Source organism: Nansenia antarctica (assembly GCF_963989245.1).
Source record: "Nansenia antarctica genome assembly, chromosome: 12".
Lineage (NCBI taxonomy): Eukaryota > Metazoa > Chordata > Actinopteri > Argentiniformes > Microstomatidae > Nansenia > Nansenia antarctica.
In genome coordinates this window covers 27,368,641-27,393,289 of record NC_137682.1, presented here as the reverse complement: position 1 = coordinate 27,393,289, position 24,649 = coordinate 27,368,641, and the positions used below count along the sequence as shown (strand labels likewise).

Here is a 24,649-nt window from a genome sequence, read left to right as displayed (position 1 = left end):
AACCAAACATCAACAACGAGTGAGGTTCCTCAAGCATTTCTGATACGATTATCACGACTCAAGGTCTCAAGGTCGATTCAATAATCACAGTGAGCTAGTATGTTTACGCCGTGGGCCTGACTTTCACACTGCCCCTGAATGGCGGCTCATTGCTGCAAAAGCACTATGGCGTTCTCTCTCTGGGCGTGACATTACACAGGTCCGATTTTGTCAGTAAGTTAACTTAGAGGGGTGTCGTCGTTGTACCTGGCATGGAGCAGTGCTTTGGAGAAGAAGCTGAAGAGTGTGTTGGTCAAGCCCTCGGCCTGCAAACAACAGCCCTGGACCACAATGTAGATGATCCTGCTCACTAGGGCACGGTTAATGGCCTTGGAGGCACCATTGAAAAGGCCACAGTACAGATCCAACAAATCTACAGTCGGGGAGGGGGGGAAGAGCTCAGAATCGGACATACAGTAGGGTGTAGCTGGAATGCTACACATGGAAAAGCAATGTGGCCTCATGATTTAGAATATGTATTTCGTATCATAGCATGCACTTATTCAACACCATCCAATTGTGCACATTTGACATATCGTGATATTAGAATTATAAGGTTCTATCTCCATTTTTGGTCAAAATTGAGTTTTTTACATAATCTGATCCATTAGGTGTTTATCAATGCCTGTGTGGTGTTATTTTTAAAATGTAAAAAAAAAATTTTTTTTAGTAATTAATAAAATACAAAGGTTCCATCTTACAAAACATAATGGAATGTAAAAACGTTGACGCTCAATATCTCTGAACTACCCTAAACGGAGATAAAACTAACCGTATAATTCTAAACTCACAAATGTCTGATGTAGGCTATAACAGAGTAATACAAGTTAGAAAAGTAAAGACTGACTGTGCCATTGCTGTTGGGTGATCTCACACCAGTACTTGCGAACAGACAGGATGTCCTTCAGGAGGATGCTGCTGTAGTCTTCACCGTAAGCTGAGCAGCTGAAGGAGCTCCGTAACACCTCTGTCACATGACTTAGGAGCTCCCCACACTTCAGACGAGGCCCTCCTGCAAAGAGGAAGGAACAACACTGTATACAGGGTTCCCACACCTTCTGAAACATCCAATTCAAGCACTTTTCAAGGACTTTCAAGACTCAATTCCCTCAAATTCAAGGACCCAACATGGCATAGTTTGAGACAGATCTAGATGAGAATTGATTGAAGAAGAGGCTTGAATGTGTGAACACTAGATGGTCTCTTGCCTTCTCTACCACAGCACAGCAAAACAATATATTGTGAAATATGTGTTAAGTTAAGCAATACAGAGACTTATCTACGATAATTACGTAAAAAATGTTTTTAAATATATCTTTTCTTTTTGGAGAGAGAGGGGAATTCAAGCACCTTCAATGACCCATGTCTATTTTCAAAAACTTTTAAGGCCTTGATTTGTTTTTCTCTAATTCACAAACTTTCAAGGAGTTCAAGGACCCGTGGGAACCCTGTATATAGGCTGTGGAAACTCTCCAAAATGTAGTTTCCAAACCCTTACGCTTGTTTGCACAACGGATGAAGTATTTGACCAGGCTGCCGATCTCCTGCATTTTCTTTTGCCGATTGACCTGCGTGGTAGCCGACACGTTGGCTTTCCCTGACTGAAGGAGCTCCGTCTCTTTCTGCAGATACCTCTGCAGAAACCTACAGCAGCAAAATACATGTGTGAAAGCACATTGTCGTAACTTGTTTATTGACTCATAAAAATAAATGTATTGTATTGCAACTTCCTACCGGTATTGCTACTGCTCATTTATGAATGAATGAATGAATGAATGAATGGTCTTTATTGTCATTAATACAGTACAGGTACCAAACAACGACATTTGGGAGGGGGGGCTCCCCTGGTGCTAGGAAAAAAATACTAAAACAAGAAGGGAAAGAGCTGGTTTACATAAATAAAGGCTATATACACTATCCACTATACTATACTATACTATACAAATAAAACACTGTGCTGTACTCTATGCTATGCTATAAATATCCTAACATTTCCTATCTCTGAACCTTATGTACCCTAGGGTTGTCATCTTGCACATAGTATTATTGCACATTCATTTAAAGTGTCGCAGTTTGCAGGTAGGCACATCATCAAATTCTGGGTCAGTATTTATACTATAAGTATAAGAGTAGCCATTGCTATGAAATGGTGATTGGGTCTAAATGAAGTACCTGAAGACTGCATCCCAGGTGAGGTGCTTGGAGCCTTTAGAAGCTCTGTTTCCTGAGGTGCGATCCAGCTCCTCCACAGTCTCAGGTGAACAGATGAGTCGCCTGAAGCGATCAGCTTCTTTCTGGAAACATAAGGCAGAATAGGTTATTGTTGCCCAAGTGTTAGAAGGAGAAATATTCAATGTTTTGAATGCCTGACATTACCTTTCTCTCTGTGGCTTTGTCATTCTCTAAACCCCTGCAGCAGACCAGGAGATCATGAAGAGTCAAACTCATTGTGACTTAGGATAGCAGAGTGTCAGATCCCATCATCTGATCAAGGACATGCGTCTGATCATGAAGGAAATAGATCAGAATGAGAGTTGGTGAAGTGCCATCACTTTTGGAAAGACTTGCTTGCATACATTACTTACTGGCTCTAGTCTAAATCATGAATTGCTGTAATAAATACTTCTGCAGCTACTTACTACTTACTTCTGTTAGCTAGCCATGCAGCGACCTGTGTCCCGTTCCGTGACCTCCGTCAACCAACATCTGCCTCCAAAGACTTCCGGTTTCGTTTTTAGCGACTTCAAAATAAAAGCGCAAGTTAAGCGATGAATGGAAAGTAATGCGACCACAATATTTGTTTCCTTCATTTTGCTGAAGTAAGAACAAATTACCGACCTGAAAGTATAAACAATAATTGTGTCCTATGTGGACTGTATAAGACACATGTAATGGACTGTACAAAAATATGTTTAGATGATTTAAACTCATCACTGGTACAAGTCTATCTCGGTAACACTTCTAGAATGTAGATCAGTGGGATGTTTTAAAGCCCTTGGGAATGTGTTAATCGTATTACTATTCAATTCTCTATGCTTTTCCTACCACTTTTAAGCTATTCATATCAATCAAACTTTAAAACATACAGTGGTCTAACTTGAGTTGCTTAAATGTGTATATTTTTATATTCTTTTTTACCAAGGAAGAGGAGTTGAGGGTCCCAGAGAGGACCCTATCTCACTGTCTTTCAACTCCCTAGAGAATCATCATCAACCTTTAAAACTATTGAACTTTTTATATCTCCAACAACTCTCATCCAGTTAACAAACCAACTCTACCACTTAACCAACCTACTCTCCATCCACTCCACTGAAGTACCCCTGGCTCATCCTATCTATTAATCTATCTATCTATCTCACTTTTTTTACCCAGCAAATCTATCTCTCTATCGAAACATCTTTAAACCTTTTCTGCTACCAAATTAAAACTTAGCAAGCTCAGGAAGTTTCTGTTGGAACGTATTCTTCCAATTAGTTAGAATTACTTAAGCAAGTCCAACTATTGTTCTTCGACATACTTACTATTATTGTTATTATTATTATTATTATTATTATTATTATTATTATAAATCTTCCACCTGCTACTCCTACTACAACGTTTAAGCTATTCACACCAATCCAACTTTAAAATGTGCATAGAGGTGTAATTGCTATGACTTTTGGTTTTAAACGGTAAACTGAATTGAACTTGGGCGCTCTTATTCTGAAGACATCCTCATTGACACACATTCACACAGAGAAGGAGGTGGTCAGAGTTCACGGAACACAGATCCTGATTCATGCAACCCTGCAACCCATGCAACCCCATCGTAGAACTTGGCACACAATATGCATTAGCTAGTTATTCATGCGCAAATGTAATAGCGTCATACTCAAATCAGCATACATATGGGTTGGATGACTAAATCGTTTTGTTATCATAGCCTGATGATTGTTCTTGTTCTTGCAAGTGAAACTTGTACTCTGACATGTTGACGTGCCCATGCAGGACCGCGCCTCCCACAGTTGAATCATAGCGCTACCTATGGCCGGAAAAGGCAGAACCTATGACCGGAACCGGAAAAGTGCGGGGGTACATATGCTCCGTTTCCCCGCCTTTTCCATACTTGCAGAGCGCTGCGTACAGGACACCCTGGATGTGTTGGCGTCATCTACTTAGTCTGTGTGCTGATATAACGTGTTCTGGTTTGATTTATCTGACATGTAACTGGTCATTAACAGTGTTAGTTAACCGATAAAGCCATGCTGCTTCCGTCTGACATGGCGAGGCTCGTTATAGGTAAGTCTGAGAATGAGCAGCGAAGGTCTGTGATGCTAACTGCTGCTGTCATCAACTAGCCTGCCAGTTTATCACGATAGCAACTATAACTATTACTACTGAACCATTATAGGAGAACAGGTCACTCTCTCTGCTGTCTCTGAAGAAGGGGTGGTACTGGTGGCTATGGAGGACATAGTGGAGGAGTGTGTCGACCTCCCTGAGAGCCTGCTGAGGTAAATGTCGATGGGTCCGACTGCATTTTTCACAATCAGTTAGTTGATGGATGCTAAATGTCATTTATCGATCGTGCATGCTATATCTATGCTGACTTAAATTATCTTGTTTATTCAAACTCGTATCTATGTCCACGATGTAAAATAAATAACCATTTCATAGGTCTGTGTTTGAACTGTGAAGTTAGTCATGTCAGTTTCTTTGCCTGTGTCTCAGCATCACTGGAGATCGCTGGGTGTTTTGTTTTGAAGTATTGAAGCATTACAGTTGCCAAATGGTGGTATGTGAATTTACTATTGCAAAGTTTACATTGAACAACATTATCGTGAGCAGTGGCAATAGCCCATGGCAACAACTGAGAGGGGATGAATGAACTCAGCGAGGTTGTTAAATGAATGAAAAAACACGGCCACATGCATTTTTTAATCTCACAAATACTGAGTACTTGGTTACTGAGTAATGTTTTTTTTCGATTTGTCGATTAGATATCTTTGTATCGATGCGGAAGTCCGTGATTGACTGATAGATAAATGGATCAACCTAACCCGTCCCTACCGAGCACCCTTCATCAGAGAACCACAGGTAAACCACTATCAATGCTACAATAAACACTCTCTCCTCATCTTCATCTCCCTCTCCAGAAAGGAGGACTTCCACTCTCTGCTGCCCCCTGATGCAGACCGCAGTACTGCAGCTCAAATGTTCTTCCAGCTGTTAGGTGAGTAGTTGAATGACTGAATTGATGATAGAGTGCCATATAATGGCATGTTAAATTGGATTTAAATCTGAAGATTGCTCCCCATTGCTGTCAGGATTGCAGAGTCTCTCCCTATCTTTTGCCATGGACTTCATCTTTTCAGGCTACCTTAACTGTCCCTCCTTAAACCTCTGAATCCCCCTGTTCTGTTTCTCAACTGTATATTACCAAAAAAGGTGTCCACTAAATTCCAAAAATGTAAATGGAAAGACTGACTTTACTTTCCACTTCACTTTTGGCCCTGAAAAGTGGGCTGACCTTGTTTATTTTAGAATAGAACTTTGTTGTCCAACCAAAGATGGACCACTGTTTGGGGCTCAGCTCAGGCATCAGACACTTGTAGGACTACATGGGGTCGGTCTTCTGGTTCTGGTGTGTTCTGACCTGTGTGCCACTGTGTTTGTCCAGAGCGGGTGACTGGCAGAGAGCTGGGTGTGTGTCAGGGGCATCCCTACGGCCCCATCACTGTCATCCCCTCCCACTCCCCCCGGACAGCCTGAGGTACAGAGAGGGACCTGGACACACACACACACACACACACACACACACACATAGACTTTCACAAATGCACACCATGCGGGTTCACACACCCAATCACAAATACACAACAACTGGTTCACACAAGATACACACATACACTTGATTGACAACTTTCACAAATTTACACTCACAGGCACTCACAGTGATACTGATATCCACCAGGTGCTTAGATATTATACAGGCACACAGACACACACACACAGAGAGATACATACACACACAGAATACAGTCTGATGGTTATGGCTTTTAACTGGGTACCCACTGATAAACCATACATGAATTCAATTGGCCTTTTCACATTTCAACCTTGGGTAATAATGTACATGTCATGTCAATTGCATTCATATTTGATCATCCTCAGACACTTGTTGCCATTCTCAATGATGACTTCTTACAGTCTTTTAATGTGATTTTTGCAATTAATGTTTTTAATTGTTCATGTTTAGGGTTAGACGTATAATTATTCCCTAAGAATGGCCTGGCAATATCCTATGTTACTAGTCGTGTACTTTGCTCTCGTGCCTATTTTTGTGATTCGTATATATCTTATGTACTGGCCTACCGTGGAGACTTACCCTGTTTTTCTGTTCCTCTACAGCCCACGCCAGCCACTACCGCCAGCCCGCCAGGCTGAAACCCCCGGACTCATCCTATCTGTTTTTTCCACCCCCCTACACTGTAAATAAATACCCTACGGGGCTAACACAGTATTCTGCCTCCGGTGTCGTGTCATTGAGCCCCCTAACTACCGTGGCTTAACACATACAACATAGACAGTACTGTAAATCATTCATTCACATCCAGACGTTCCTGTCTGTCTGGCCACATATTTTCATCGACATCACAGCGAATATCATCCCTGGCAATGCAGCGAGGAAAGTATCTCCTTGAGTGGCGGATCCACCCTCTGCAGGACTGTGCTGTGATGTCATCACATGCTGCATCCATGGCCGCTAGCAAGGCCATTTGGGTATGTGGATGCCGGTCATATACCTTCCACCTCCAGGCAGAGAACAACTCCTCTATTGGATTCAGGAATGGGGAGTAGGGAGGGAGATATTCCACCAGCATCCTTTCATGTGCTGCTAACAGATCTGAGTGGTGAAAATGCACATTATCCCATACAACAACATACTTGTTCAGATGGTCTTCATTTAGACCCCTCTCATTCTCAGGGATAATGTCCCTGTAAAGAATGTCTAAAAAAGTCAGCAGATGTTGTGTGTTATATGGACCAAGACAGGGTATATGGGTGAGGATGCCGTTTTCTGAGATGGCTGCACACATTGTAATATTCCCTCCTCGTTGGCCTGGGACATCAATGGCTCTCTGTCCAATGCGATTTCTTCCACGCCTTCTACCTTTTGCCAGATTGAAACCCGCCTCATCAACGTATATGAATGTGTGCAGCGGTTCCCTGGCCTCCAGCTCCAGTACACGCTTTATCCCAGAATAGAGAGAGAGAGAAAAAAACTATAAAAACTTTTCCTGTGTAACATAATGCATTTTGGACAACATATTGTACAGTATGAACTGTCAGGTAAGTGCACTGCATGGCACTACACAAAGTAACCAGTTTACAGCACTGGACATTAGAGTATGCATAGAACACATAAATATTTTACCTGTACATACTGGTGACTGATCTCCTTCACTCTGTCGCTGTTCCGTTCAAATGGCACATTGTACAATTGTTTCATGCGCATTTCATTTCTCCTGAGCACTCTGTCAATTGTAGCGATTGAAACAGATTCAATATTCCCAAAGATATTGTCATCCTCTATAACAGCGCTTTGTATCTCTCTCAACCTTATGGCATTGTTTGCAATCACCATTGCACAAATGGCTTCCTCTTGTTGTGGAGTAAAAAGGGACCCTTTTCCACCTCTGCGAGGTGGTCTTGTCTATGTGGTGCAGAGTAAAATTACAGTAATGTACAGTAAACATGAGATATACTGCTTTAACCCATATTACTGTAGTGTACAATAACAGTGCTTCCCACTTGTAAAATGCTGCAGTACAGTACCATACTGTAAATATGGCAAATCTTTACTGTAACACTACTTTACACTACAATACAGTAAATCTGTGCTGCAGTAAAGCTGTAAGTCTAAATGTAAAATGTAAAAAGTGACAAGTTCTTGTCCCACTGTAAGCTTCATGTATGACACAATGACAGTAGTGCAGTGCAGATTGTTTAGTGCTGAATTACTGTCCAATATACACACCTGTTCTCCTGACAAAATGTTTGAATAATTGAATTTACAGTGGTTCTCCCAACATTTGGCTGCACCCTTCGACCTGCCTCAGCCATTGTGAGGCCGTGATTGACAACATGGTCCACAATTGTAGCCCTAATTTCATCAGGAATCTGCCTATGTACTTGGCCTCTTCTTCCTCTTCCCCTGTTTTGTCCCCTCCCCGCATCCTCGCCCCTCTTCCACGATGCTGACCTACTATTTCTGTGTCACAGTATTGTCAAAATGGTACACACTATGTCCTGCTCGGTTCATATATGCTTGCCAATTGAGGGTTCATGGGATTCAGCTCTGAGTGACTGTGGAGAAGTGGCTTATCATTGGTTACAATCAAGGCTTCACACACTCCTCACATCAGTGAAAGCTGAGGTTCACCTGAGAGAAATTGTTTTTTCAGGAAAAAATTAGAAAGAAATGTGTAAAATTTGCTTGACAGATTTTGACAACTTGTTCAACATTTTTGTATGTAATGACTCAAGCAATGAAATAAGGACTATTAGTTTTATAGGGAATGACTATTCAGCATCCAAAAGTATAGTTCATTTTGACTGACATGACATAAGAAAATGATAATGTTATAAAACAGCAGAGAATTGTATCACAGCAATTGATGCATGTCCAAAAGCATTTGCAATTTGTTGGAAGCAATGAGAAACTGCTACTATGATGTGCACAAATGACTAAATGTTGTGGAGGTTGAACTAACAGTTATGATAATTTTTATTCCGATCAGAGAAATGCACCAAAGCAATTGAGAAAAACTGTAAAGGAATAGTCAACTATATTTCCCCAGTGGCAACTGAAGGTTTTGCAGCTCCAAGATCCACCTCCCTAGTTGACAAACAAGTGCAACGGTAGCACTTAAGACCGAAAATGAAGTTGTATAGATTGCACCTTTAAGCACACATTCAAACAGTGATGTTAGTTAGGACTATGGAGCAATTCTTTAAGGTAGTTGGGTAAACCAATAGGAGCATAGCTCCCCTATGGGGCGGAGCTCCATGAAATAGAACAGCATTTGTTTTCTTCATTTTGCTGAAGTAAGAACAAATTACCGAACTGAAAGTATAAACAATAATTGTGTCCTATTTGGACTGTATAAGACATGTACAAAATGACTGTACAAAAATATGTTTAGATGATTTAAACTCATCACTGGTACAAGTCTATCTCGGTAACACTTCTAGAATGTAGATCAGTGGGATGTTTTAAAGCCCTTGGGAATGTGTTAATCTTATTACTATTCAATTCTCTATGCTTTTCCTACCACTTTTAAGCTATTCATATCAATCAAACTTTAAAACATACAGTGGTCTAACTTGAGTTGCTTAAATGTGTATATTTTGGGGGGGAGACAGTTGGGCTTTCTTCAGTCTCCTCAGGAAGTATAGCTGCTGCGCCTTTCTGACCAAGGAAGAGGAGTTGAGGGTCCCAGAGAGGACCCTATCTCACTGTCTTTCAACTCCCTAGAGAATCACCATCAACCTTTAAAACTTGAACTTTTTATATCTCCAACCACTCTCATCCAGTTAACAAACCAACTCTACCACTTAACCAACCTACTCCCCATCCACTCCACTGAAGTACCCCTGGCTCATCCTATCTATTCATCTATCTATCTCACTTTTTTTACCCAGCAAATCTATCTCTATCGAAACATCTTTAAACCTTTTCCACTACCAAGTGGTACCAAGTAGCAAGCTCAGGAAGTTTCTGTTGGAACGTATTCTTCTAATTAGTTAGAATTACTTAAGCAAGTCCAACTATTGTTCTTCGACATACTTACTATTATTGTTATTATTATTATTATTATTATTATTATTATTATTAATATTATTATAATAAATCTTCCACCTGCTACTCCTACTACAACGTTTAAGCTATTCACACCAATCCAACTTTAAAATGTGCATAGAGGTGTAACTCACATTGCTATGACTTTTGGTTTTAAACGGTAAACTGAATGTAACTTGGGCGCTCTTATTCTGAAGACATCCTCATTGACACACATTCACACAGAGAAGTAGGTGGTCAGAGTTCCACCTTTCGTGCTCACGGAACACAGATCCTGATCCATGCAACCCTGGCCAGCATCGTAGAACTTGGCACACAATGCATCAGCTAGTTATTCATGCACAAATGTAATAGCGTCATACTCAAATCAGCATACATATGGGTTGGATAACTACATCGTTTTGTTATCATAGCCTGATGATTGTTCTTGTTCTTGCCAGTGAAACTTGTACTCTGACATGTTGACGTGCCCATGCAGGAGCGCGCCTCCCGCAGTTGAACGCAGCAACACCGCCGGGTCGCGTCAGATGCGTTCCTCTTGCAAAAGATTCACAGATTATTTGTTTATTTACATTATCTGTTTTCTATTGTTGGTAAATATGCAAATACGTAAATACATTTGATTTAATAAAAAAAAATAAATGAAGTTAACTGTAGATTATTAATTATTAATCTCTGAGTATTGGAGAAGGGGTAGGATTAAATAAGATTATGTTTCTTCCTACTCCTTTTCGGACCTGTTAAGTAAATAGTGTTTTTTGTTTTGTTTTTTCTTGTTTTTGTTTTGTTTTTTGTTGTTATAACTATTTATTTTTTCACATGTTCGAAATAAAGCTTTCATTCATTCATTCATTCATTCATTCAATGAGACCAATTACTGCAAGATTATCGTCCAACAAACTTTTGTCTGATATCAGGTGTAACTCTCTTTCATAGTGTACGTGTACAGTTGGTGGAGAGATTGTCCTTAGTTATAACTACATTTCCCATGGTGCAAATCTTCCAATGATTTGGCTACTTCCGGGGTACATATCCTCCGTTTCCCCGCCTTTTCCATACTTGCAGAACGCTGCATACAGGACACCCTGGATGTGTTGGCGTCATCTACTTCGTCTGTGTGCTATGATATAATAACGTGTTCTGGTTTGATTTATCTGACATGTAACTGGTCATTAACAGTGATTAGTTAACCGATAAAGCCATGCTGCTTCCGTCTGACATAGCGAGGCTCGTTTTAGGTGAGTCTGAATGAGGAGCTAACTAGCTAAGAGTAAGTCATCAACTAGCCATCCAGTTTATCATGATAGCAGCTACTAGTGAACCATCATAGCAGGACAGTTCACTCTCTCTGCTGTCAACACAAAGTAGCTAGCTAGCCACAATCGAGCATGATACATACCCAGCCATCACCTGGTCTCGAGACGTCTTAAGACATCTTGACAGACAAAATGTCTTATTTTGGTTAATTAAGACATCTTAAGACATCTCAAGAAGACAAGGTGATGGCTGGGTATGTATGACAGCTGAGCTCACAGTGTTTAATTCTGGGTGCTTCTGTTGGTGACAGCTGATCCTCTGATGTTGCACTGTTGCACTGTTGACATGGTGTTTGACAGGATATCTGCAACAAGAGGGGCTGTCTTCCACCACCCAGGCGTTCATCCTGGAGAGTCCCGATCTGAAGGAGTATGCAGAGCACAGCACAGAGGATGGCACTATCCCTGCCTGTCTGTTTGTAAGTGGTGATGGTCAGAGAATGTGTTGACATTGTTATTAATCACTGCCTATCACAGCCTATGCTCAGGTACATCTGCCAGAACCTGCGATTCAACGTCAGTGTTTCGTACCAGTGACCAGTTTCAGCATCACTTATGACAGTTTTGAGTACTTCCCATCATCAGAAAATGTCTCTGGCCCCACAAAATATCAAAAAGGCTGCTTGTAGGTAACGTAGACACGGCTGTTCTAGTGTCAACTGTCACTTAGATCCAACTGTCACTTAGATCCAACTGTCACTTAGATCCAACTGTCACTTAGATCCAACTGTCACTTAGATCCAACTGTCACTTAGATCCAACTGTCACTTAGATCCAACTGTCACTTAGATCCAACTGTCACTTTCAAATTAACCTCAAGATTCTAATAGAAAGGTATTGAAATTAACCTCAAGATTCTTAGAAAGGTATTGAAATTAACCTCAAGATTCTTAGAAAGGTATTGAAATTAACCTCAAGATTCCTGTATATACCCTGTTAATATCCATACAGATGAATGTTATGCTCATCATTACCCGACACCCTGGTGGAAAACTCATGGCCCTCTGCATTTCTGCATAGTGGGTAAACCCGTTTGTGGGTAAACCAGTGATTGGCTAAACACCGTCATTGTAAACGAAGAAGTGGAAATGCAAGTGCAATCAGTGTTGCCAGATTGGGTGGTTTTCTGGTTTTCCTACTTTTGATCATATTGGGCTGGAAAAATAGTGGGTGGGCTGGATAGGTAGCATTTTGAAGGGTACATCAAATCTGTGGGTGGGTTTCTTTTACAAACGTCATTACCAACAGACATAAGGTTTAGTGGCGGGTGATGGGCACCTATTTAATGTCAGCTCATGTAACACAAATACGACTCCAATTTCCAGTATACATGGCGGGTTAAACATGTGCAGTAGAAGGCTTTAGAAACCTACGCCCAGTTTGTTATCCAGTGGAAGGACAAAAATAACACTTGTGGCAATATACGTTTTGGGCTGGTTTTTGGTGGATTGGATGACTATGGTTGGGCTGGAAATTGTCAATCTGATCTGGCCACACGGATTGCAATCCAGAATGCCATGTTTGGAGATTTCTGTGGCTTTGTGTAATGACAGGTATAAAGTTAATCTGTGTGGATATTAAAGCAACCCCATGGATATATTGTGGGGCTGGAGAACATATTGGAGAGTATGTGGATATTTTCAAAACTACGACAAGTAATGTCAAAACAGGCAAGGGCACTCGTGTTGAATTAAGTCGCAAGCTCATCATTCTCCTTTTTCTATTCAGTTAAACACAAGTGTTGAAAATGAAAATGATAATGATGTTCTGTACTAATCATGTGCACTCCTTTTGCAGTCTCTCTTTGGAAAAAACCTGACCACCATTTTGAATGAGTATGTTGCTGTCAAAGCTAAAGGTGAGTGTAGCTTCTGGTTGTTTCAGTGAATGAAAACAAAACGTTTGTGTACTATACACTTTCCTCCTTTTCCTTTATAGAAACGAGTCAAGAGACTCCCATACCTGCCATGATGACATCATTATGGAAAAAGCTAGACTTCACACTCAATCAAATCAAGTAAGTTAGTTTGATCTAAGAATGAGAACAAGATAACACGTATGGATGATGAGGCAGTTTGTTGATGTCAATCATAGAACAATGTTTTCATGATAACGTCTTACCCCCAGGTCCATGCAGAACTCCCCATCTGTTATCCATAATCAGAGAGGTAAGTTTCTCATTCCAGTGCAGTGTTTCCTCCAGGAGTTTTCACATTAGTGGCGGGGTGGTCCGTTTTTGCGCGCGTAGCACGCACATGAAACGCGCACTGGCGCTCAAAACAAAGACGTAATTTCACCAAAAACGAGTAGGTGGTGGGCCGAATGTGTTTTTCGTGTAGTTTATTGATTTCCATCTAAAGAGTACACAATGTTTTACATAGGATATAACCAGTGGTGTAGTCTAGTGTTTTCTAGTGGGTATACTGTGATTCTTCCCTCCCAGCCTCATATCGTTCATTTCGGAACCCCATAAAAATAAATCTGCGCTCCTTTCTATATATATCTAAATTACATGTTATAAGGCTGATCTGGGCATGATAGTGCTGCATTTTGACATATTTCATGTCACATCTCCCCCTTTGATGGTATATGACGCTATAGTCAGTCCCAATGGTCCAAAAGTCAAGTGCTTCGTAACACAGACGGGGTGAATTTTATGAATGAAAGTGAAAGTTCTGTCACAAAACGCCGTTACGTATCCTCACACATTTTTAAGTGGGTGTATGGAAATCCTTGGCCTTTCCTAGTGGGTATACCAGGGTTTCCGTTAGAAAAATTTGCCGTCGGACATCGTGTCCGGGAAGAATTCGATTTACCGGACAAACGTGATATATTCCGGTCATCATATTAAAATATAATCAAATTTTTTTTTTCCAAAATCATATTTTTTTTTCTTCAAATCTAATATAGCTGTTTGTCGCGGTGATTACTGTTGTGTAGCGGCCTATATATGCCATTTAATGTCTATTTCTCATCCGATACGATTAGATGCGAGCTATATAATATATAATAATATAACATGATTTGACGCATGCGCGCTATGCCATGCGTCAAATCCAGCGCTGAACGGGTCCAGCGCTGAACGGGCGCCTCACTGGGAACTGAACAGACAGCATCGATCAATGAACGGACTCCACATTACGTTAACTGAAGTTTGTTAAATTGTTTGGGATTAATGTGAGTTTTCTATTTTCTCTTTCCAGTTTTACCCTTTTTTTTAAATCAATAAAACAACGTCATTTCTATAACCAGGTCTCGCTGGTTGGGAAGGCATTTCGTTTAGCTCGGGAGTATGACAATGGGGAGAACATAACTGTTTATTGAGAAACAAATGATAGGCAGTCTGGGATACGTATATAAAGAAATACCACAATGTCTAGATGTATAACATTTTATTGAACAGTAACAGTGCAAGCATGTAGGCTTCTGGCGTGACACGGCTAGCCTAATTTACGTTCATATGCCTTTTATCAGATCAAATAAAATAGAATAAAACTCTTTGAAAATAAATAGGCTTTAAATTAACTTGCAATGCGTATAGGCTAATTTCCGTTCGATGTTACAGCCTAGGCTATGCCTTTTCTCAGATAGATAGGGGATAGCCCTGTAAGCTCATACGGGTCTGTATGTCGTCCTGAAGACCGGCTGTTAGATCATATCGCTGAAGTTTGTCTCCATCTTAGTGTAAATGTTGTCCGTTTCGTTTGTTATCCTTGTTATTGTGCGATAAAGTTAAAGCGCTCCGCTTCGGGACACCATTTTCAGCTGAGCACCAAACACACACACTGCCCGAGAGAGAAGGACCCGCCCCCTTTAGTTAGCCTATAGCCTATAGGCTAACTAAAGGGGGCGGGTCCTTCTCTCTCGGGCAGTGTTATGTGTGTGTGTGTTTGGTGCTCAGCTGAAAATGGTTAGAGGGAATTATTTTCACCGGACATTTATGTCCGACGAGTTTTCAATTTGTCGGACTTCAACTACTTTTACCGGACAAAGACCGGTAATTACCGGTTAACGGAAACCCTGGGGTATACGGCGTAGTCCTGCGTATCACCTAGACTACACCACTGGATATAACCTAATATCTGATGGTGAAAAGCTTCTAGAGTAAATATTCTTGTCATCTTTAAAAAAAAACTACTTAAATCAGAAATCAGAAATTTGCCAACTCCATTGTAAGTCATTGAATGTCATTCAGTCACGGTCGGTCAGTCAGTCACTGTCCGTGAAGTCTGTGCCTGTGAAGTCTGAAGTTTGTTTGTCCGACTGTTCAAAGGGGGCGTGGCTTAGCGATAGGTCCATTCAATTCCATGGTTTTCACAAACTAATATCATTTGCAGTACGTACACGGAATGGGACGTTGAACCTCAGGCGACAGAGGACCTTGTCAACAACGCAGTCCCCCAGCTCTGCGTTTCTGTCTTTATCAGCCCCCATGTCAGGCCCCGCCATCATTAGTCCCCTCCAACCCCCCCCAGGCATTCTGGGACACTCCACCCCAGTCTGCTACACCTCCCAGCAGACCAGACCCTCCCCCATCTGCAGTACTGCAGTACAGACCCAGATCCAAGATGGGGGCCGACTGCTCATCAATCTGAGCAGTAAGTAAACACAAACAGAATGTTTTTTTATGAATACGATATTGCTATCACAGTCCCATTTGACTAGCTTTTGTTTTCAAGTTAGGGAGAGAATGCTTAATACCAGAGTAATACCAAGTTGAAGAGAACAAACCTGTTTTCTACTACAGGAGACTCACCGTTGCAAATAATGGTTCCAGACAACAGGTTAACCCCAGGCCCGTTGTCTCCAGGGCGGCGGAAATGGTAAGATTGTTGTATTCTGTTCCGCTTTTTAGCTACAGTCGAACAGGCTGAGGTTTTTGATTAAATACTAATTTTCTCAGTGACTCCCCCAGGAGGAGGGGTGGTGGGGGTCCCAGTGGATCCGCTGGGACTGGAAGAACCAACATGGCCGCTAGTAGCCTTACAGCAGAGCCCCCGAGTGAAGAGACGGCAACAGAAAGCTTTCCTGTGAGTTTTGTGTGAATCCTCTGTTAATATCACGCTGCATTTGAATCATCCCTGAGCCATCTTGTTGTTTTGAACCTCTTTGTTTTGTGTCACCAGCAAATGGTCATACAGAATGCCAGAGAGAAGATTCTAGGTGATAGGTCACTACAAGAGAAGCTTGCTGACAACATCAACAAAATCCTTGCAAGGTAACACAACATGGATCTGGTTAGAATGTGACACTTCTGACTTTATTGTTGACATTTTCAGTTGGGTTTGTTATTTTGATCTTTGGTCATTCTTTTTTCTTCACTTGCAGTGATAGCAGTCCCCAGGTGTCAAAAGCATCTTGCAGTACTGTGGAGCAGGACCCATCCATAGATGAAATTCTAGGACTGCAGGTAATGTGATGTGTGTTTTGGTGGACTGACTGACTGTATGTCAGTCTCCATATGAATTCTGGCAACATTGTCTATCAATTAGTCTTGGTTAATTGTGATTGTGTATAGTTAGTTGTGTATATGTGTCTGTGCAGGGGGTGTATAGTTAGTTGTGTATATGTGTCTGTGCAGGGGGTGTATAGTTAGTTGTGTATATGTGTCTGTGCAGGGGGTGTATAGTTAGTTGTGTATATGTGCCTGTGCAGGGGGTGTATAGTTAGTTGTGTATATGTGTCTGTGCAGGGGGAGATCCATATGTCAGACGATGCCATCCATGACATCTTGGAGCAGACAGAGTCTGACCCAGCCTTCCAGGCTCTCTTCGACCTCTTTGACTATGGTAAACTTTTCTGTTTTGCTGAAATGTTTTTCCTGATTTACCGTCTGAAGAATTTGGTAGAACATTTCTGTTATGACTACATGCACACTGCCCGATTACTTGAACACTACTTCTACTTGAACACTACCTACTTGTAGGGCTGCCACAAACGATTATTTTCGTAGTCGACTAGTCACCGATTATTTTAACGATTAGTCGACTAATCGGATCATAAATTACAGCTTATCGCACAATTACTCAATCGCTCTTATTTAGCTATCATCTTCTAAATCAGCTTCTAAATTTAGCTTGAAGTTGTTAGTTGTTGTTGTAGGCATGTGCTAACTAAAAATAAAGACAATTAAAATGATTGTTCACTCAAAAATAGATATTTTAATGAACTTTGCAGATTTATTTCTGGCATCACTTGCATGTAATGTAATGTAAAGAGTAGTAGAGAGTGCAAACTGCTGAGTAAAATGAGGTAGGCTAGGCACTAGGCAACCAAAAGAATACAAAAACAAAAATAAATACTTGTACAGAGTACAAAAGTTTTGCTTTGCTTCACTCATCTCTGGCATCAAACATACATTTTAAATGTATATTCGTCGTGGTATTCAGGGTTGAACTGCTTTAAATCATTTCTTTAAATCCTTCGTCAGCAACCATGGACAAGGGTCTCATATCCTTAACCAGCATGTTCAGGATTGATCCAGTCAGGACGGTGGCTTGCTGGGGTGTGCACGTTGGCATCTTGACAAGATAACTATCCATAGTAGAACGCGCCTTCTTAGCACTGTAACGTTAAGACAACATTTTTAGCTATTTGATAAGTATCGCTTTGATGACAACGTTACAGCACATAACTTAAAATAATGTAAGAAGGCTTTTAACGTAACGATATCGTTAGCCAATAACAAGCTAACTAGCTTACCGAGACGAGCCATCGTCTTCCTCGTCATCTGCCACAACGTGCTTCCTTTTTAGATGCTCGCGCATCATAGACGTGCTGCCATGATAAGCGAGTTCAGCTTTGCAAATTGTATATTTTACATTCTTTTTTTCAACGTTGTGGTTGAAATGCTCCCACACTTTAGACGTACGAGGACGGGAAGACATTTCTCTGTTTGTTTTTCCGGGGATGTCACGTGTGCCCCGGATGACCGACACTGCGCATGTACATCAAAGACGCTGGGAGACGCTAGCCAGTGGCAGCTTCAGGGAAGAAAAACGAATGCTTATCGCTTATTTGAATGAATGAATGAATGAATGAATGGTCTTTATTGTCATTGATATAGTACAGGTACCAAACAACGAAATTTGGGAGGGGGGGGGCTCCCCTGGTGCTAGGAGAAAAAGAAAAAGAAAATATATATATATATTTCAGCTCCAAAAAAACATGCGACGACGTCAATTACCAAATATGTCGGGGACGATTTTGGTAATCGACGTCGTCGCGACTAGTCGACTAATCGTGGCAGCCCTACCTACTTGAACTCTGTACTGCTCCGTATCTGTACCATATTGCACACCGTACGATAGTGTATTACATCTCATTGTAACCCGCACAGCATTTTTTGCAGCACCTGACTACTACTTGAACGTCCTGTAATGTATCATACCTGAACTATATCATTGCATACTGTATGATATTGCATCTCATGTCATTGTAACCTGCACAGTTTTTTGCACTACTGTTCTACTGCAGTACGACTGGTCCCGCTGTAGTACAACTACTATCACCCTATCACCTTATTACCTCATCCTACTTGTTTCTATTATCACCCTACTCTACACTTTATTCTATAATTTTTTATTTGTATTCTGTTGCTATCACTGCTATTGTTGATTGTTGATTGTTGATTTTGTTGTTTTTATATCCTGCTTTATTTTATTATTGATTTTGTATTCTGCTCCAATGCCAATGTCAAATGAATTTGAACCCAATAATTTTACTCTGTGTATCCGTACATTGATGTAATAAAAGCAATTCTGATTCTGATAATGCACCATGTTTAAATTATTCCTTTAATCTCTTGATTCTATGGATGAAGGTAAAAACAAAACCAGCGAAGATACTGTTCAAGGCGATGGGAACATAAGCAACCCTGAGCAGAGTGACGATACTGAGACTAGATGTGTAAACAACTCCTCTGAGACTGCAGAACCAGGTATGGACAACGGTTCTGAGAACCTTTCTAAGAACGCCTATTAAAGTGTCATATCCTAGGAACTTTTACCAGGACTATCTTTTAATGACGTTAAATCTATCCTATTTCACAGGAACTGGAGAAGAGGTGTCCACAAGTGGACAAGGACCGATATTTAGGACGGGGAGGACAAGGTCCGGACAGGAGCCCAAGAGTAAGAAAACAAGGAAATCTGCACCTCCTGTTCCGAGCTCTTCAAAGGCAACATCTGGACCTAGCACCAGAGGGGCGAGAAGGGGAACCAGCACAACCAGACTCTCAGCTGGTAATGACAAACACGTCGGGACTGATTCCTCTACTGCACAGGACTTGGAAAGATGCGACTCTGGCTCAATCTTTAATGAGGACGGAGTAGGCATGGATATCGACCAACCTCTGAATGCTCTTCCCCCTGAAAGTACAGCTCCCCTGGATGTGTTCGAGCCAGTCAGACAAGAAAGCTCTCCGACCTCAACTAACACTCACGTCTTAGCATGCAACACAGCTGTGTCTGGGACGTCTCAAACGAGAACCGCCTCTTGTGGGAACAATTCACTGGAGCATAAGAACTCACAGAGATCGAGTGATGCACACGCTGAGTGTGAATCACGAGCTCCCAGAAACCTCCCGTCCCACCTTAGCTCTCCACGCTCTCTGTCTATTTCCACACCAGTCCTGGACCAATCAAACAAGGCGGCATCCACACAGAATGTTAACCATCCTCATGGAAATGTTGCACCTCCCAACGGTAAAGGGATCTCACAGCCTCAACCAGCGGTCGCACCCTCAGCGGCCGTCCACGCGGCGGTCACGACCACACCTGCTGGCCCGACCTTCTCACCCAGTCCTTCGGGCAAGGAGGTGGAAGCCAGTAAGATCGTGGCTCTGAAAATCATCATCAGCGACGAGCACGAAGAGCCCTCCAGCGACTCTGCCTTGACCCAGGCGGTCTCCAGCATCACCGGGGACAGGATCCCCACCATCTTCCTCTCCTCCCCCGTCAAATTGCCCGCGAAGCCTCCGGCCCTCGCCAGTGCTCCCTCGGCACTGGACGAGACCGTGCAGGCGGTGAGCAGCTTACAGAGGACTGAGGTCGTTCAGCCGGAGGAAGCCAATCCTCTTAGTGGGAAAGCTGAGATGGTGGCTGCGGTGGCCGGGACGTCATATTCCCGTCCTGGTGACTTGGCACAGCCTACCTACTACATCCAGCTGCCTTTTGACTCAGCCAACCCCGCCTATGGAGGCCCCTCCAGTAGCTTCTTCCTAGTAACAGACCCAGCTGCCACAGACCCCCCGGGCTCTAAGTGGACCAGTGGAACCTCCCAGGGACAGACTGTGACCCCCACCTCGTACGCTCTGGCCACGCCACCCCGCTCTCACACCTACTCCTCTGGTAAGGGAGCAATCGGATTTTATTTCTTTCAATCCTTCGTTTCTATTTCAGTCACTTCTCTCATGTGACTCACGGTGTTCTGCATAGCCACTCGTGATTCTTATCATTTATATTCTCACAGGATCAACAGTCTTCATATCTTCACCAGTTCAGCCCATTCTGCAAAGCATGATGGTCCCTGTGTCTGTTGTTGGGCAAAACAATGCAGGAATGTATCCAATGGCACCTAATCAGGTACATATCAATTGACATTTTTACAGTCATACATATTTGTATTAAATGCCCTATACATCCCTTTTACACATCTCATGGTTCTAACCTTTTTCTCGCATAGTTAATCACCGTGCCTAACCCAGCTTCAGTAAAGCAGCCGTCAACGGTGAAATCACAAACTAAACTTGCACCTAAGGACACCACAGTCTCAGGTAAAGACTTTTTCCTGATTTTGTTCCATCTGTAACATTTGTTCCATGTTACGCTGTTGTTCTGTTTGTTAATGTTATAATATGTGTATTTCAGGCAAAACAGGAGCCTCTATATCAAGTGCGCTTATAAAGGTGTTCCACCAAGTGTCCTCTGGGAGTAAAGGGCAGCAGAAGTCCGCAGCAGCAGCAGCAGCAGCAGGCTCCAGCCCCAGTCATAGGAGGATGCTCTGCTTCAACAGCTCTGCTGATGAAACTACCAGTCAGACCACAAAAACAGCCTCATCCCCTAAGGCTCCAGCAACAGACACTCCTGTATCATGCCCTGCATCATCCCCTGTCAAGCAGGTTGGGAAAGATAACTTGAAACAGGGCATAGCGAAGCCTACGATCTTATGTGCCAGCAGGCCAAAAAGGAGGATAGAGACATTAAGGTGTACAGTCAAAGCACAAACAGTATGGACGGTAACAGAGACCATACAGCAGGGAGAAGCTGCAAAAACTCGCTCCAAAAAGACCAACGATCAAACTGCCAGAGCTGACGGTGCAAGCACCAGTAAGGCAGAGACTTCCCAGTCAGAGTCCTCGGGCAGGCTAGAGTCGAGGAGATCCAAATCAACAGAGAAGATAGCGGGAAATAAGGATACCTCCAACCCCAAGGCCTCCTCTTCAGATCACAGACTTCGATCGGGCAGCCAGAAGGACAAAGAGGACCCGAGCAGACAAGAGCCTTCGGAGAACAGTTCTGCTAAGGGCCGCGAAGGACGGACGGAGAGGAGGAGCTCCTCCCAGGAGCCTCCGCATGTCACAGCCAATAAGGAGAACGAGCTGGAGGGAAGCAAACGAGAGCTGCCGCCCATCCCTCCAGCAGCACCGAGAGAGTTCAGCACAGCCGTTATTCCATCACCCACACCTGCCCCTCAGGCTAACCCCAGCAAAACCCCCTCCAAGACCAGCCCGCTCACCAAGCAGGCGGCTGAGATGCTGCAGGACATCCAGGGTCTCAACCCTCCCTCCACCCCTCCCAAGAAGCTCAGCATGGGCTGCCCAGAGCTGCCTCTCCCCAAGACGCCAGGGCCGAGTTGTCTCCAGGAGGAGTCTCTGGACTGTCCTAGAACCCCTGCGCGTCCGAGACAGGGCAGAGACAGAGAAGGCACCCCTAGTAGGCACCTGGTACCCCCCGCCACCCCGGACCTCCCCACCTGCAGCCCGGCCAGCGAGGCGGGGAGCGAGAACAGCATCAACATGGCGGCTCACACGCTGATGATTCTGTCCCGCGCTGCCATCGCCAGGACGGGCACCCCGTTGAAGGACAGCCTGCGCCAGGAGGGGGCGGATACGGTGACGTCGGTGGGCTCCAAAGGCAAGAAGCGCAAGCCGTCCGAACCCGTGACCAGCCCGTCAGCAAAGAAAGAGCCCCAGCTCTCCAGTCCATCAGACAGTAAGAAGAAAGCTAAGGTGAGTGGAACGTAGAGACATTTCCAGGGTTCGACAGTAACGCTTTTTTACCTGCCCGGAGCAAGTAAAAAAATCGCTGGGTTTGTTTGCGCAAGCCCGACGACGCTGCTAGATCCTGGATATTTTTACCTGTGTGCAGGAAGAACAACAGACGGCGCAGGCGCCAGACCAGACTAGATGATCTTGGAGTGAAGATATTATCAAAGCCTACGCGCCTGTCGATCACCCGTACGCTTTGATAATATCTACACTCTACGATCATCTAGTCTAGTCTCGCGCCTGCAGTCAGGGCTGCAACGATTAGTCGACATAATAGATGATATTGAAATTGTAAATGTATTTGCATATTTATGACCGATCGTTCCCCCCAAAAAATTGTCAAGTGTCAAAAGTGGGAGTACACTTTATAGCAGAAACCAAATAATATGGTGTTTCGTTCACTATGCAAAGGCCAATTGGCATACCACAGCAGTACAACTGCCATGTACACACAGTTGAAAAGGCCTTCAATGACAGTGTGTGATTGTGAAGTTATAGTTCTAAAGTTACAAAACGATAGACATTGTTTTCTCTCTTGCATTTCTGCAATCTAGCTACGTAACGTAGCCACTGTAAGTTGGGAGGCCTTTATCATGCACTGGTGAACAGTCAACCATGTGTGCAGTGCAGAGTTTATCAAAATGCATTCTATATGCATCAAGTAATCTGTAATCTGCATCTGCTGTCGAAAGTGCAGCACCTCGATTGATAATCAATTTGATTCCTTTAGCATTTAGCATACAATTACTCATGATAAATGCTTTGTCATACCAAAAAACACAAAAGCTGCCAACTTATGGGTGTTCTTATTCTTATAAGACAGAGTACTTATGTGTACACAGTGTACTCATCTTTACCTGTATAATAATCATCCACACAGCAGTTACAGGCATGAATCAAGTTAATGTCATGAACCATGTCATGTTATCAATGGGTACAATTTAAATAGAGCAAAGTTGTAGCCTGCATGTAAAATTCTGTTTTATTTGTATCTGATTTGTTTAGACAAACTAAGAGTCCAGGGAAAACTGTTGCACCTTACTTTGTCCTTTCTCTTTTCCAATGATTGGTTGCAGGTAGTTTCAAGAATGATAAGGCAGCAAGTGTAGAAAAACATGCACACGACATGAAGTTTAAGGAAAACTCCTGAGACAGAGATTAGAAAAATATGTATTTCTTTATTTTAGGATGCTCTTGAAGTGTGCGAGTTTTTCTACACTTACTGCCCTGAAGATTAAAATAATTTAAAGATCAATAGATAACAAAACAATGGTTAGATGCTGCTGTACAGTCAGTAAACGTTTTGGCCCGCATTAAGTAAAAGGCCATGGCTGCCGTTTCTGTATGAGGAGGCACATTGAAAATCCTTTTCTTCTCCTCAGAAACAGAGACGACGACTGGATAACTTCCCTGATGACTTGGATGTGGACAAGTTCTTGTCCTCACTGCATTATGATGAGTGATGGGTTTGGTTGTAATAACAGATGGACAATGAGACTGGGACCTCCAGAACACCCTCTACCTACTCTCAAGGAATAGAACAAGCCATCTCCGCTGTCACAGTGCCTATGATTAACCCATGAGGCCTCACAGGAGTGTGGCCTATGTGGCCAAGTGGAGCAATGTCCTTGGCTATTAGTTTTGTTCTGTCAGTGCTCATACATCCTTGGACCTAGCATTTAATTATACATGTTTCATACTGTATAGAAATGGTTGCAGAATGATTTAGCCTAGAGCACTTTGAATCCATGCAAAGGAAACTGATGTTAAGAAATGGTTCTCCATGCACTGTTGTCTTGATGTATTGAATTTACTTAACCTTTCCTTGGTCAATGTTTGACTGTGTCTAAAGGATCCAGATAACACAATGTGATGTAGTTTTGTGTGTTATGCATTTGTTGTCTTTACTACTGAATTTAGATTAAACGAAAATGAAGAGTCTCAGAATGTATAGTTAACTTAATCGTGATTTTCTAATTCTAGAAAATCTGGTAATCTGGTACTGGTTTCATGTTAATCATCTCTGTGGTTCTGTTTAATAACAATTATTTAATCCAGAAATTAGTGCATCAAGCAAGTGTATTGTTTGATAATTATTGCACATATCTGCCTGCTCAAAATCTGCTCACATATGCTTTTATTTGAAATCTCATAGTGTTTGTTCTGGTATCTAATTTAGTG

The 24,649-nt window shown here is 42.5% G+C and overlaps 2 protein-coding genes across 6 annotated transcripts in view; one reads left to right on the top strand and one right to left on the bottom strand.

The window, feature by feature from the left end:
* Positions 1 to 2,487, bottom strand: part of atm (ATM serine/threonine kinase) — a gene marked incomplete at its 5' end in the record, with an annotated part of 64,734 nt that extends 62,247 nt beyond the window's left edge. For all 5 annotated transcript variants that reach the window (XM_080542654.1, XM_080542655.1, XM_080542658.1 and 2 more), the window contains 5 exons: positions 247 to 412; positions 887 to 1,051; positions 1,538 to 1,683; positions 2,212 to 2,333; positions 2,416 to 2,487. In XM_080542654.1, coding sequence (XP_080398780.1) covers positions 247 to 412; positions 887 to 1,051; positions 1,538 to 1,683; positions 2,212 to 2,333; positions 2,416 to 2,487 — 671 coding nt within the window. The remainder of the gene's footprint in view (positions 1 to 246; positions 413 to 886; positions 1,052 to 1,537; positions 1,684 to 2,211; positions 2,334 to 2,415) is intronic.
* A 1,668-nt stretch (positions 2,488 to 4,155) lies between these two features.
* Positions 4,156 to 24,149, top strand: npat (nuclear protein, ataxia-telangiectasia locus). Its single transcript, XM_080543679.1, has 19 exons — positions 4,156 to 4,317; positions 11,500 to 11,618; positions 12,997 to 13,057; positions 13,138 to 13,216; positions 13,327 to 13,367; positions 15,537 to 15,797; positions 15,947 to 16,022; positions 16,103 to 16,229; positions 16,326 to 16,417; positions 16,528 to 16,609; positions 16,892 to 16,988; positions 19,022 to 19,107; positions 19,251 to 19,331; positions 19,484 to 19,574; positions 19,830 to 20,549; positions 20,671 to 20,783; positions 20,884 to 20,974; positions 21,069 to 22,429; positions 23,851 to 24,149. The coding sequence occupies exons 1-19, from the start codon at positions 4,281 to 4,283 to the stop codon at positions 23,929 to 23,931; spliced, it is 3,696 nt and encodes a 1,231-aa protein (XP_080399805.1). The 5' UTR covers positions 4,156 to 4,280; the 3' UTR covers positions 23,932 to 24,149.
* The last annotated feature ends 500 nt before the right edge of the window (positions 24,150 to 24,649 follow it).